At 36.6% G+C, this 15,535-nt stretch overlaps 2 protein-coding genes across 2 annotated transcripts in view; one reads left to right on the top strand and one right to left on the bottom strand.

The window, feature by feature from the left end:
* Positions 1–7,592, bottom strand: part of LOC139122922 (uro-adherence factor A-like) — a 76,105-nt gene extending 68,513 nt beyond the window's left edge. The window contains exon 1 of the mRNA XM_070688791.1: positions 7,474–7,592. The gene's annotated coding sequence lies outside the window, so the exon portion shown is untranslated. The remainder of the gene's footprint in view (positions 1–7,473) is intronic.
* LOC139122932 (uncharacterized) lies at positions 7,586–15,156 on the top strand. The gene is made up of 2 exons (XM_070688808.1): positions 7,586–7,973; positions 11,593–15,156. The coding sequence occupies exons 1-2, from the start codon at positions 7,706–7,708 to the stop codon at positions 12,294–12,296; spliced, it is 972 nt and encodes a 323-aa protein (XP_070544909.1). The 5' UTR covers positions 7,586–7,705; the 3' UTR covers positions 12,297–15,156.
* The last annotated feature ends 379 nt before the right edge of the window (positions 15,157–15,535 follow it).

Here is a 15,535-nt window from a genome sequence, read left to right on the forward strand (position 1 = left end):
TAAAAATTGTGTAAAGTATTATTATTTTATGAATGTGAACATCGTTGATCAACATATGATATTTCTGTCATTTTTGTATACTTTTATGAGCACCCACTGCATCACATTCCTGAATGATGTTCTGAATTTATGCCAGATTCGCACGATCATTTGCAGCAAAGACCCTCAGAAATAGGGGGTCTGTAGTATTATAGCAGTGCACAGTAACCCGCGGTGGCAGTATCATTAGTATTGCCTCAGCAATCTCTCCCTAAACCAAGGTCTTAACTTCAGAGTCTTAAACCTTTTCTCGTTTGTTGCTGAAAAAACTTTCGGTCATTCTCTCTTAAATTTAGAACAAAAATTTGCGATCACAGTGTAAAATTTGAATAGGAGACCCAAATCGTCTCAAGTATGCATTCAAAATGGCCGCCAATCTCGTTGTTGACACTATGGAGAAAAATTAGAGTAGTGAATTTTATGAAAACGCCATTGCGTACCGTGACACTCTGCTTTGTTGTATGTTTTCAAGAAGACTGACTCCTCGCACACTCAGACATTTGAATACAGAAAAAAAAATTGAGAGACTTGGAGGACTACAATTTTCATCAAAATTTGTCCAAGGGAGCCGGGTGCATGCTATTTTAAGGTAATTCGCGCCTCGAAAGTGAAAGACTTAATCTTTTGCTCAAACTTTCCTAAGGTAAACTTTCAACCATTATCTTTCATAATCAAGAATAGAAATTGGAGTCATCGTGCAATTTTTGGTACTGTTACTAGAGAAACAAATTACCCAAAATTTACCGATAATATCGGCGATATTTGATCTTCAAAATGGCCGCCCTCCCTGTATTATCCTTATAGGGGGAGGGGTGGTAAAATTCTCAATTTTTACAAAACTAAACCGGTGAAACTTGTATTTACCCCCATACGCGTCAACATGAGCCCCACAAGTGTTTTCCTTGTCATGCACTTGTACTGATAAAGGATATACCAGATAAGAACTGAAAATACTCACGTGTTTCATTATATATTGCAGTTATGTGTAAATTTTAACCTTTGCCACATGTTTTCAACTTCATTGAAAATATTATGATCAACGTAATGAACAATAATCACCGCCGATTAGGTCATGAAGTATACAAATATGTTCATTAGCTGAAATAAAAATATCACAGTTCTTTTACTGCTGTCATTGTATCACCACTTCATATATCAAGTGTAATTACCGTTGGCCAAGTCCTTAAAGCCATATATGCCGAGCTGTGAAAGCTCATTAGACATGCAAATTATAAATTAGCTGACATGAAAATGTGAAATGACTTTTGATATTGTTTTAACCTGATATAATCATCAATGTACATAGCATGTTTTGCCAACTTTGATCAAGTAAATCCCAGTATATATCCCTAATAAGCAAAGTTCATTAAATATGTAAATTAGGAATTGGCTTCAGTAAAAATGCTTAATGATTTTCAATAATGTTGTATCATGGTATCTGCAATATATGTAGCAAGTTTTGTCAACTTTGGTCAAGTTGATTCAGATATATATCTCTAATTAGGAAAGTTCATTTAATATGCAAATTAGGAATTGGCTGAAGAGAAAATGCTTAATGACTTTCAATAATATTGTATTATAGTGTCTTTAATGTACACAGCAAGTTTCATCAATTTTGATCGAGTCAATTCAGATAAATATCCCTAATTATGAAAATTCATTTAATATGCAAATTAGGAATTGGCCGAAGTAAAATGTTTTTGATTTTCAATAATATTATATCACAGTATCTTTGCTGTATATAGCAAGTTTCAACAACTACAATCAAGTTAATTCAGATATATATCCCTAATTTGGAAAGTTCATTAAATATGCAAATTGGGAATTGGCTGAAGTAAAAATGTTTAATGACTTTCAAAAATGTTGTATCATAGTAGCTCCAAATACATGTAGCAAGTTTCATCAACATCGGTCCAGTCAATTCAAATATATATCCTTAATTAGCAAAGTCATTAAATGTGCAAATTAGGAATTGGCTAAAGTTAAAACACTTATTGACTTTCAATAATGTTAAATCATAGTATCTTTAATATACATACCAAGTTTGGTCGATTTTGATAGAGTCAAATCAGACATTTATCCCTAATTAGGAAAGTTCATTAAATATGCAAAGTAGCAACTCTCTTTCATGTCACCTTTTAATGGTTCCCACTACTGACATATCTTGGTGTGATCAACATTTGTAGCAAATCTCATCAAATTGTGTGTAGTCGTTTCCGTTTTTTCTAAAATCATTAATTATGCAAATGAGCAAAAAGTATGCAAGGTACACCCACCAAAAACTAATCAGTTCTTGCCATTTGTTGACTGAATCTATGTACCAGATTTGATTCTGATCTGATAAGCCGTTCTTTAGATATCGGACCAACAGACAGACAGACAGACAGACAGACAGATAGACACACAGACAGACAGACAGACAGAACAGACAGACAGACATCGCTGCGACATATGCTCACGTGTGTAAACACGTGAGCAAAAAACTGGTACTTCCCAAGTTGAATAGCAATTGATTTGAAAAACATCAAGGAAAAAAACAGTCTTCAACGTACTACATTGGGTCCCATCGAAAGGACAACTGTATTGAGTGAACAACAGTACATTGGCAAAAGCAGATATGCGTTTGTAGATGTATTTCCAAAGTATAGTCTCGTATCTATTTCCAAAGACCACGATAACTTGCAATACAACACTGTAAAACATGTTGACGACCATATTTTCAAATTATAAAATTGTCGTCCTGTTTAAAGTTTTGTTACGACATCTGTTGAGACCGGGGTTGTGCATTTACATAAATCAACCAAAGATGTATGCCGCCTCCATATTTTGCATCACCAAACAAGACTAGGTGTATTTTACTGAAACCTTAGCTTGTCCGTATACCTTGTTTGAAAGACGTTGGTCAAGGGAGGTCTGAATAATTGCTCGAGATGGACAGACGCACATTTTCGATCCCCAGACGAAAGGGCGGACAGATGGAGCGAAGCCACAAGTCAAGCCCAATTTGCCAAGACGACTGTCGTGGGCGTTAACCATAGGATGGGGAGGCTGTCTTGTAGTTCGAAATAAACGTAATAAAGTGAATTTGCCAGAGGATTGAATAGGTTCCCTGCATCTTAAGGTAGTATGCACACTGAAGTGAAAGACAAACATCTGCTCAAACTTTCCTGAATGAAAATTTTAGCCATTCTCTTACAAAATCAAAAATAAAAAGATATGAACTGTAAATGCTCACGTGTTTCATTATATATTGAAGTTATGTGTAAATTTGAACCTTTGCCACATGTTTGCAACTTCATTGAAATCATTATGATCAACATAATGAACAATAATCACCGCCGATTAATTCTAAAAGGTCATGAAGTATACAAATATGTAATTAGCTGCAATAAAAATATTAAAGCCATTTGACTGCTCATATTGTATCACCACTTTATATAGCAAGTGTAATTACTGTTGGCCATGTCCTTCAAACCATATATGCCGAGCTGTGAAAGCTCATTGGATATGCAAATTATAAATTAGCTGACATGAAAATGTGAAATGACTTTCGATATTGTTTTAACCTAGTACCTGGTATAATCATCAATGTACATAGCATGTTTTGCCAAATTTGATAAGTAAATCCCGTTATATATCCCTAATAAGCAAAGTTCATTAATTATGTAAATTGGGAATTGGCTTCAGTAAAAATGCTTAAAGATTGTATAATGTTGTATCATGGTATCTGTAATATATGTAGCAAGTTTTGTAAATTTGGTCAAGTCAATTCAGATATATATCTCTAATTAGGACAGTTCATTAAATATGCAAATTAGGAATGGCTGAAGAGAAAATGCTTAATGACTTTCTTAATGACTTTCAATAATGTTGTATTATAGTGTCTTTAATGTACATAGCAAGTTTCATCAATTTTGATCAAATAAATTCAGATAAATATCCCTAAATATGAAAATTCATTTAATATTCAAATTAGGTTTTGGCTGAAGAAAAAATGTCTTTCGACTTTCAATAATGTTATATCACAATATCTTTGATGTATATAGCAAGTTTCAACAACTACAATCAATTTAATTCAGATATATATCCCTAATTGGGAAAGTTCATTAAATATGCAAATTAGCATTTATCTTTCATGTCACCCCTTAATGGTTCCCACTGCTGATATATCTTGATGTGATCAACATTTGTAGCAAATCTCATCAAATTGTGTGTAGTCGTTTTTAATGTATATCCGTTTTTTCTAAAATCATTAATTATGCAAATGAGCAAAAAGTAAGCAAGCCACACCCACCAAAAACTAATCAGTTCTTGCCATTTGCAAACTGAATCTATGTAATAGATTTGATTCTGATCTGATGAGCCGTTTTTGAGATATTGTGTACACAGACAGACAGACAGACAGACAGACACACAGACAGACACACAGACAGACAGACATCGCTGCGACATATGCCCACGTGTGTCAACACGTGAGCAAAAAATCGGGGGTTACCGAGCGAATTTTGATAAAAGAGAAACAAATAACCCAAGATTTACCGATACTTAAAATTCAAAATGGCCGCCATTCCTGTGTTAACTCTATGGAGAAAAAATAAAATTTTCGATTTTCGAAAAACTAAGCCAATGAAAAGTTTTCTTACACCAGGAGCTTTAAAATTAACCCCAACAAGTGGTATATCAGAAAAGAATTGTAAAAGTTTGAGAGTCCGAATATCTGTCCCCGAGGCGCGTTCAACATTAATCCTAATGTAAAGCTGAAAGTAATAATTTCATTATTTCATCTCACTGTAAGAATACAGTCAGCCCAAGCAACATACACCGAGGGTAATTTTGAAAACTTTAAAATTCAAAATTCAATTGTTAAACATAAATTGCTGGAGATTCTCATGAATACCACATCGATTTTCATCTTGTTTTATCCGTTTTGTTTGCACGTGAAATATATTGCCATGCTTTTGTCAGTCTGTGGGTGAGATATCTCGATTACAGTTGACCTGACTGAAAAAAAAAGTTACGTTGATTTTCTGTTGTTATCAACATAAGAATAATCTTTAAACTCCCTGTCATAAGGAGAAATCTGCCATTCATTCATGTATATGCAAAACATATAATTTCAAGTTTTTCAGAGGATTATTTCATTTTTGGAAACTTTATTATAACGTCACTCGATCCTGATAAATGGTCAAGGTAACAATTGTGTTAAGTTCATGACCTATCCCCGCCATGATAAACTGTGACCCTGACCTTGAACATTTTCAGTGATCTATCACATTATAACAAGAAGAAGCACCATATACCGTCCAATTGTTGATTTAAGTTCAGATGGTACAAAGCAGAAATTTTCGTTTTCATAAAAAGGAAATCAAGATCGTTTAGAGTCGTTAAATGAAGTCTCTGTGGCATCCTGTCGTCAAGATCGTGTACTTGCGCTGAGAAATGTCCAACCATAGGTACAGATTTAAGTTGGTTGCGTTAACCTTGACCTTGACTATGGGTATCGACTGTGCAGTGACATTTACTCATCGAGGGACCACTAAATTTCTTTTATCGTCCACGAATTTACACTCCGGTCAGCCAATCAAGGTCAACACATGGTTGACTCAGGTGTACTAAATTACACGAGTTACCTCATTTACTCATTTCTAAACCTACGAACTATATAAGTACTGAGTACTTCTGAGATTGGACCTACGCTCTCCGGACTAAATCATTAATGTCATTTCTGCTCGATGGCACTTGGATGCACTTCGTGTTGATAAATTTATAAGATAATCTTTGGACAACAAACAGTCCCTCCACCCACGGACTATGTGTTGAAAAGTTCTTTTTCAACGATCGCACATATTATCTTGTCCTGTTTATCCAAATCCGCATTGGTCAAAATACGGGTTAAACCGTTTTTCTCCTTCAGACCCTGCTATTTATAAATTTGTGACTGTGAATATTGTTGATAAAAGTCCAATTTTTCTGCCATTATTGTATACTTGCAAAACTACCCAACTGCGTGAATTTGGCATAAGTACTGATCATCATGCATTCAGGATTCGCGTGCTATTGGGTACTTTTGTGAGTGTACAATAATGACTGAAATATTAAATTTTTAGCAGCAATATTCATAACCATAAATGTATTTATGTGTCTGTACCACAACTGCATGAATTTGGCATAAATACAGATCATCATTTAGAATTCGAGTGCAGCTAGGTACTTTTGTGAGTGTGAAATAATGACAGAAATATTGAATGTTATCAACAATATTCATAATCATAAGTTATCCTTTCTTGCACTTTTGTTATGACTAATAACGCCTTATGACCCCGTTGCTAGAGCAGTAGTTGTTTCGTTTTCAAATGCAGCTCAACTTCACTAGAACAAAGGTCCGTGCGTGCCTATTGCTCGAGGTGCATAATACACAAGTTTCGTCATGTGTTTTCTCATGCTTGTTTGCTTTGCTGCGAATCCGTAGCCTTTGCCACTCGGGTAGCTTGGTCATTGCCCCAATCCCAAAAGAACATGTCAAGGAGTGGCAGGGCTCGTTTTCGCAGCAACATGATTGTGCATTTTAGGTATGTTTCAAATGCTCACAAGATTTACACTATAAATATATTGAATCCAGATTGAGACCCCCCCCCCCCCAGGGCGCACGACTACAGGAGGGGTATACATATATGGAACGTGCTTTTGCCCCCCTTTTCACCTAATGTAGACTTTTTACCCACCTACTGTTGATAAATGTGTGCTTTTGACCTTGTTTTCTACTCCGAACAACTTTTGACCCAAATATAATCGCTTTTCAAGTTGGCCCACGATTTGATAACATTAAGTTTTTTCAAATCAAATAAGCTTACTTGGCCATTTTGACCCATTTAAAGGAAATTTGTAGAGTTTGTGCTTTATACACATGAACTCTCCAGATCGTGTGGCATCAAAGTTTATGATCTTGGCAGGCTGGATAACAGGAACCACCGTAGTTGACAGCCCTTTTAAAAGCGGCTGTGCCTGCCTGCTGTGCGTGGGCTACCGCGATAAGGGTCAGGATGGCCAGGAACCTGGAACCTGGAAGTGATGTCGCCCTCTATTGATGACCTTCGGTTGTTCCGCTTTTCGGGTCAAACGCTTACAGCAAACAACGTCCTCTTGGTTGGGATCCTTTGCCTTGTATATTTTATGAGGTAAACATGCTAAAACCATCATAAGTTAGTCTAGATACTGAGATATTCTAAAAGGTGAGCCTCTTGAAGTGGGTTAGCTCGAGAAGCAACGTTTGAAATTACGGCTCAAGTGCGCGCGAGGACGTCTCACTCTCAGGCCCAGGGTCCAGGTACGTAACACATCATGGAGCCATGGAGGTACCTCCTGATCCTTGCTGCTCAGTGACAAGTAATAATAAATCGTCGTTGGTCCTTGTGCTGTTCTCATATGATAACTTACCTTGTGTCAGACAACGTCAGAAATTGACTGTTAGAGTTGATTCCGCTACCGATCGTCATTGGAGATGCTGCTACATGTCGTGAGCCAAGACACGTAGAGCTGTCGAAATCACCGACTTCATCGATCACAACTGGAGCCCGGTAAAGTTGCTATTGCCCCGACCCGATCAGTAAGTTTTGTCCCGTCTTTTGCGTCTGCGAGACGACGGATATACTGGAAAGAAGAACGGACGATGTCCCTCACATGCACCCTGACGAGTGCCTCGGGAAGCGCACCACCGGCACGAACCAATCACGCAAGTGTTTGGTACGATAACAAGTTTGTCGTGTACGGAGGAAACGCTGAGAGCAAATACCAGTGTTTCGATGATTTATGGGTTCTAGATACGTCGTCGATGACATGGTCCCAGCCCACGACGTCAGGCGCGTCACCGGGTCCTAGGTGCCACCACACAATGAGTTTGATCGGCAACAAAGCGTACGTCTTTGGAGGGTGGACAGGTACGTGTCTACATATTATAAACATGTTAAGGAGGAGCGACATAGGTTACTCCCCCACTTTCACGGTTCACAGCATAAAAGGTCAAATTTTCGAATTGTCAGTTTTTAGTTGCATATTTGTCTGTGAACTCTAAGCGAGCAGCATATGTGAGTCCAACTGTCTGTACCAATCCTATTTTTCTCATTTGTAATTTATTATACCGGCAAATGCTTTGAATCTATCCAACAGCTAATTCTAAGGGCCCGTTTGTTGGTTAACCCATTGAGTGCTGCAATTTTTCCCACCAAAATTTTAGTGAAACATTTTACCAAATTTTATGAATTTTTCTGTAATGTTTTTGATATTTTTTGATTAAATGGAAATCACATTTCCTTGGATACAGTTCTTTATCAAAATTTTGGCAAAAATCTGAAACAATTTGACTGAGGTATATTCTATCAAGGCAACAAAAATTGACTTTGGCTAAAAGGATTTTAAACAGTTCTCTTAGCAGGTGGCTTTCATTGGAGTTATGTCCACAAACAGTTTGTTTTGATTGAAATTCATGATAAACGAATTTACGATCACAGGCCAAGTTCAATCAAACATTCATGTGAGTGACTGAAACTTTCAAATAAAGCACTGTTCACATACCTCAGAGTCAGAGCCTTCCAGAACATATGAGTCAAATATTCCAAAGTTATCTATTGACTACCAAATTGAATATTTCATCGAATAGTATTTTGACCTATTAGAAATTTGACTTTTTTTCAGAATTCAATTTAAATCTTTAGATAGGTGGCAGTTATGTTGTTTAGTTCTTGCAATAAATATTTTGAAAAAATAAGAAGAAAATTATGTAAACAAACGTGTTGTTATTGTAATTCATCTTTGCCCACTTACTCAATTTATAGAAAATAAATTTGTGCAAGAGAAATACTAAAGTGATCAGGCAAATAAAAATTATGTTTGATTAAGGTCTTTATGTGGCTATGCCAGTCATAATTCTCACAGCTGCCTACCATAACAGGCAACTTCTGTTTTATTTATAACCCAATCTAGTTAATTGCATTTAGGACTAGTTTGTTTACATTATGATGTAGTCTATTTGTATTTGTACTGAAGTCTGCAGCAACTCTGAAAGTAATTTGTCATGGTCGTCTAGGCTTTCACAAAACAGGTGTTGGTATCGCTATACACCTCATTATACTACAGATCACTGTAACGGTTTTGTGCAGATTATTGATGATGTTTGATAGTTTTTGGTAATTTACACCTTTTTTCTAACCTAGTGTTCTCCCCAGAGCAATTATAGAGTGGTGGCCACCACTCTTTAATTTTTGGTAAACAATAGAAATCATTACCATATAACAATTGCATTTATTGCAAATTATATGCAAATTAACCACCACTCTACTAGAAAATCCTGGGGAGAATACTGGAACCACAAGCCTGACCAAACTATGTGGGCAAGGACGTGCTAAAAAGGGAGCAGTGTTGCCAAATTTCGCACTTTTCCACAGTTCATGATGCAGAATTAACAGAAAATGATGAGAAGTTTCTTTCCAAACTATCTTTCCAGTGACCAAGTTAGTTACAGCAAACATATTCTAGTCGTTTTAGTACATTTACATGTATGGTTCTGTGACCTCTGACCCCACGAGGTCACCCAGCACCTGCCTATGGCTGAATCTTGCAGTCCCATGTATGGTGTCTGGCTTTAATACTATAACTTAAAAATAAATGCCCGTTTCAACAATTCTGTTCTCAGTGAAAGCACTTTTGCACTGTAGACAAACTTTAGGAGAGAAATATTTTCAGGAATAAAGCGACCAATAAATTTTAAAGTAAATAAATACTATGACAACTTCTAAATCAATAATTGTTTATGACATAATGCACCGTTAATCTGTACAGCAGTTTAACCGACCATTATCGCCGTCCATAAATAAGCAACATGCACAGCTGTATACTGGGTGGACTCGTGGAGATATTGAAAAGGGGGAGCAAATTCTGTCTGTCTTATGGAGCTCACATAGCTGCATTTTCTGAAAGACAAGACAAAGCATGACAAAGATTGCTTGGCTCTAGATTTCTTTTCTAGTACTAATTATGAAAATTGGCTGTAATGGCTGTGACGTTTTGAAGTTTACTCACAATTGCAACAAGTACACTGACTTTAGGCTGGGCAGAGACTGGCATGGCAGTTGTCATAAAAAGACACCCCTTCACAGCAGGGCTCACATATATCGCACATCAATTATTGATGTGCACTCACACTGTTAATACTCAGATCAAACACACATTCAGCTATTATTGATGTGCACCCACACACATCTGATCAAACACGTTAAAAAGTAACACACGAACTGCTATTGATGTACAGTGTGCTAGACCACTGCTGTGTTTTTATATTGCTTGTCAGTCTGCACTGGGCCCAGATAAAAGTCACTGATAATCGTTACAATTTCAGGTAAACTGCAACATGTCCCAGCTGCCAGAATAGCAATTTGCAAAATTCTTGTACTAAGTCAATATTGCTAGAATGTCAGTGTACATGCTGAGTAGCCTTGTGTTCAAATATGACACCTTCATATAAATATCTAATATCATTGATAAAGGTGTTATATTTTATAAAAATTGGATTCTATAGATAACAGGCTGATAACTGTATGGTGTGATTCCATAAATAAATTCGTGATTCTACAAATGTGACCAAAAAGAATTCATCACAATAATAATGTTTGACCATTCTCCCCATATGAATTAAAACGATTCAACCATGGATATTAATATGGTTTGTTTGTCCTGCATATATACATGCACTGTTTCCTAAAATAAAAGCAATTAAAATTTGTCTACAGTTGGTATACAATTATTTCTGGACACTTCTTCTGTATATTTCATTTCAAGCACAATATAATGTAGTGCACAAAAGATTACTTATTTAAAGGTAGTATGTGCCTCGAAATTGGCCTTAAACTTTAGCTCAAACTTTCCACAATGAAACTTTCAATCATTCTCTTATCAAATTAAGAATAACAATCAAGGGTCACTGTGCAAATTTTGGTATGAGAGAAACAAGGTACCTGACATTTACTGATATTTGAAATTCAAAATGGCTGCCACTGCCATGTGTTAACTCTATGGTGAAAAATGAAACTTTTAATTTTCAAAAAACTAAGACAGTGAAAGTTTTTCTAACTCCAGGAGCCTTAAAATGAGCCTCTACAAGTGGTAAATCACAAAAGAATTGTAAATATTTGGGAGTCTGAATATTTGTGCCTGAGGAGCATTTATCGTAGGAATTTCCATTCAAGATATATGTAAAGGTGGGGATTGATTACCGTGCATGAGTACACCTACAATTTGTCAACTCAATAAATGCAAGCAGCAGGAATCCAGAACAGACAGTAGGGGGACAGTATATAATTATTATTTTACTCTCTATACGTATAAACACCATTACAGAAAACAGTAAATTTTGTCACTAGTCACTCTGATCAGATGATTTGTGCAAGTGAATAGTAACAAGTCTAGTCCGTTCTACTGAACTGATGTTCTTAATAGAAATACACCCCAGGGGAAACATAATCTTCTAGGATAAAGTAAAAGTTATTGATTCTTCTTTTACCACAGGTAAGCGGCGTTGCAACTTTCTGCATTCCTTGGATCTGGACAACTGGAAGTGGGAAGATCTAACGGCAAAGATGTCAGCTGTTGACCCCCATTCCAGTCACGCAGCTACTGTGATTGACTCCACCACGATTCTTGTGCTAGGCCGAGGGGAGACCGGCACCCACGCCAAGTACGGATGCAACATTGATTTCCTTGATACCAAGAAACTTCAATGGACAACATTTCCCGGGAGCTCAATTTCTCGCGCCGGGCATTCCATCACGTTTCAGCCAGATGTCTCAACCAGGTATTCGGTAGCTTTTGGAGGCAGGCAGCGACACATGGTGGAACACATAGTCTGCAAACCAAAGGGGAGTATCCCACCTGTCTTCCATTCAAAAATTCCGGATGAAATCCTCAAAGCAAGTAAGAAAGTTGAGGTACCGCCGGGCAGGAGCTATCACACTGCAACAGATGTTAACGGAATGCTGCTTATCTACGGTGGATTCATTGAAGGGAAGAGTGTCAGAGGATTGGTGGATGGAGTGGATCAAGTTTTCCTCTTTGATGTGAAAGGTAACCGGTGGCTCATTCCTGAGAAGAAAGGCGATTGGCCGCACAGGGCGGGACATACCGCTGCAAGGATTAGTGAGAGGAGTGTGTTGCTGTTTGGAGGGGAGCATGCCAAAAAATATTACAGTGATGTTCATGTGATATCGTGGTGATGAACACAGCAATGTCCAAATTTGACACAAATGGTTATCCATTTATGGATTTACACCAAGCTAATGCAAGCAGAGATTTCGAGTGCAGTGAGAACAATATCATTGGTACCCAGGATGATTAAATAATCAGTTTCTATCAATACTCATGGTCATCAGTGGTCAATGTTGAGATGGGACGTACTGAAGTGTATGGTGCATGCAATAAGTCAGTTTTAAACTGTTATTTATATGCCTCATTGACATTGTTTTCACACAGATAAAATGTTTTCTTGTGTCAGCTGTGCTTGATAAAGGTGTGGATGACCAATGGGGATTTTAACTATTGAGTACATTTTCTTTGCCGTCCAAATAAACAAATATTTGAACTATAAAAACTTTTCTGAGAGTAAAATGCTGGTGCTAAATTTACTAAGCCTGTTATTCCCTAACATACAGATAAACCAAAGTGACTCAGTCCCGTAGTTGGGTCTTTCTCTATTGGTATCACCATTTTTCAGAAAGTGAGGCTTGAATAAGAGGCTTCAGGGCCTTCACATTCTGTCTCTCTTAAAAATCCGTTAGGTGTAATTTTTGATGAACTTTTCATTACTTTTTCTTCCGTCAATAAACTAGAATTCCTGCTCAACTCCCAAGATCAAGCCAAAATGGGTGGTTTTAGTCTTGTCTACATACATGTAGCCTGTATGTAATGCCTTGGTGAATAGAATTCATTTATCAATATTTAACATTGAATACACTCGGCAACAACAGTGCATCATGTTGGCAAAAATAATACAGTAACTTTACTTTTCAACTTATTCAGGGAAAGAAGAGATAGAACATACTTCTTATATATGTACAATGAAAAATTGTCCCTTCAAATAGTCATGAGTGGAAAGATTGGGAAATTAAAAATTTTCATTTGTGTCATCAGCATTATGTTACAAGTAGACACAATTTAGTAGAATTAACAAAATTTATTAATTAGTTTTACAATAGAAATCATTCAGTGATTTCCACATGAGCTTTGATGTCTTTGAAGAATGACATTTGACATGTATAGTGTATTGGGAGAACAGCAACAATGCCAAATTATAAACAAAAATACAGTACGGGCATCTGAGTCAAGCTTTCGCATTTTATTCTGCAGTGTAAATGTCATATTCAAGAAGACATACAGAAATAGCCCTTGCATAATGATAAATAATAATATTTTGTGTGGAATTTAGGAGGTCCTGTCTGTTAAGTGTAGTGTTTCATGGGCACAACTGAAGCTTAGTGGAGACACCTTTGGTTGCGAACTAAAAGGGGTCCGAAATAATAAGTGATGGTATGAGTGGACTCCCTAGGTTACTAGCAATTCAAACAAATGTCTCTGTGTCCACTATTAAATCTTCATTTGTGCTGTTTCATGTAATGTTGCAAAACACAAGCACATTACCTTGCGACTATGACTGCTGACTCCTATCACAAGAGAATTTTTATAAAGTGACATAGAAACCCCAGTAGCATTTATTGATGATTGAACCGAGTAAAAAGCTTGCGTGGGCGGAAAATGCAATCTAACATTGCATGATATATATAGGTGACATACTATATGCTTCAACATGGGCGTAATAACTTTGCACTCTTTCATGTTTAAAACAAAGTTTCAAATAAAATCACCAGCATTTTGCTGTTACACTGATGCTTCATTCTCTCAGTCCGTATTTTGGATCAAAGTTGACGTACAGAGACAGACATATCAATTTTAAATGGAAGACTTTGGATTATTTTGTTGGTTGTCATTAATAATTCCACCTATAGCTTATGATGGCTTACTTGCAAATGAATCGATGTATTTTTTTAACTTTCCAACATCTTTCTGCTTTGCTCAGTGCAAAGAGAAAGACACATATTTGCACATACACAGGTGGGCGTTTGGTCGTAAACAACAAGATAAAATAATGTGTGGGCGATGCGTACAACGTCCTCCATACGACCCTCCGAGCAAATGCACAGGCTGTCATGTTTGAATGTGAAAATCTTGAGCAGAATTTTGCTTCTTTACTAAGTTATTATAATATATACTTAAAATATTGAAGCATCATTGAATTTTTTTACGGATAAGTTTCTTTATGTCTAGTCAAGTGTCATATTTCAAAATGGTCAAAAGTAAATTCGCTGTATATGATTTTACATTTTTTACTGGGTATTTTTGGCTTAGATTTTTTATGACAGTGGTGCCATAGGCTCTACAAAGCACTTGTAGAGTAGAAGTATGCTTTAGCAGCAGTCTTCTTGCAGTATAACATGATCTGTGAGAATCACGCATCTTCACCCAACCATTCTTACTTTTCAGATTGCCAGTGCATCTGGACTATTTTTTATCTCTGCATTGAGGTATGATAGACATGTCAACCTCCAGGGTCTGTAACTTTTACTCCTGTATATTACCAGATGGCAGATGTGTGCCCAAATATTGCAGTACAGGTATTCAAAACCTGAATGTCCATTATGGCAGCTAGGTTTGTATCGTCCAAGATGTTAAATTGTACATTATGAATACTTTTAATGTATTATAGTTGGAATTTCTATCATCGTTCATGAAATTGTTCCGGTACAGTGTGGAATTACAATTTTCATGGAATGAAACAGCTAATATCTTATTAACTTTTTTGCAAAAATATCGTAAATTTATGGCATTTTACAGCAATTGTAGAATCAGTTGCACCAATATATTAACCTGATGTGTCTGTTTTGTAAAAAGTATGTAAAGTTTGTAAATTTTGTAATGTTTTTTTAGAACCTACAAACCATAGCTAGGAAAGATTTAATGTTCCAGTTATAGATTGTCAAAAATTGATTTGTAATAAAATTGATACAGGCTGTTCATAAACTTTAAAATACTATCAGGTGTTTGTGTTCAGTCGAATTTAGGCTATTTTGAATCCTAGAATAACTTTGTCATGTCTCCTACTGCAGTGTTCAGTGCCCACTAAGCCAACTTTACACGTTATTGACTCGATGGTGTATGCTCTATGAATTATGAATCCACTAATAACAGGCTTTTGGCGCCAGGCCGACTATAAAAAATTTCAATTAGTTCCTAAATTTACTCAACGAATTCAGAATCTGAAAAGTTTGAGGACTCACTTATGATGTCACCTGGAGGGGCAAGGGGAGGGAGTAAGAGGAATGTAGTGCTAGTTGACCCCCTGCCACCCCCACTTTGGCCTATTGATAGAAGCAGTAACTGAGTAGTTTAGTAGCTTTCAATG

The sequence above is a fragment of the Ptychodera flava genome, chromosome 22 (assembly GCF_041260155.1).
Source record: "Ptychodera flava strain L36383 chromosome 22, AS_Pfla_20210202, whole genome shotgun sequence".
NCBI lineage: Eukaryota > Metazoa > Hemichordata > Enteropneusta > Ptychoderidae > Ptychodera > Ptychodera flava.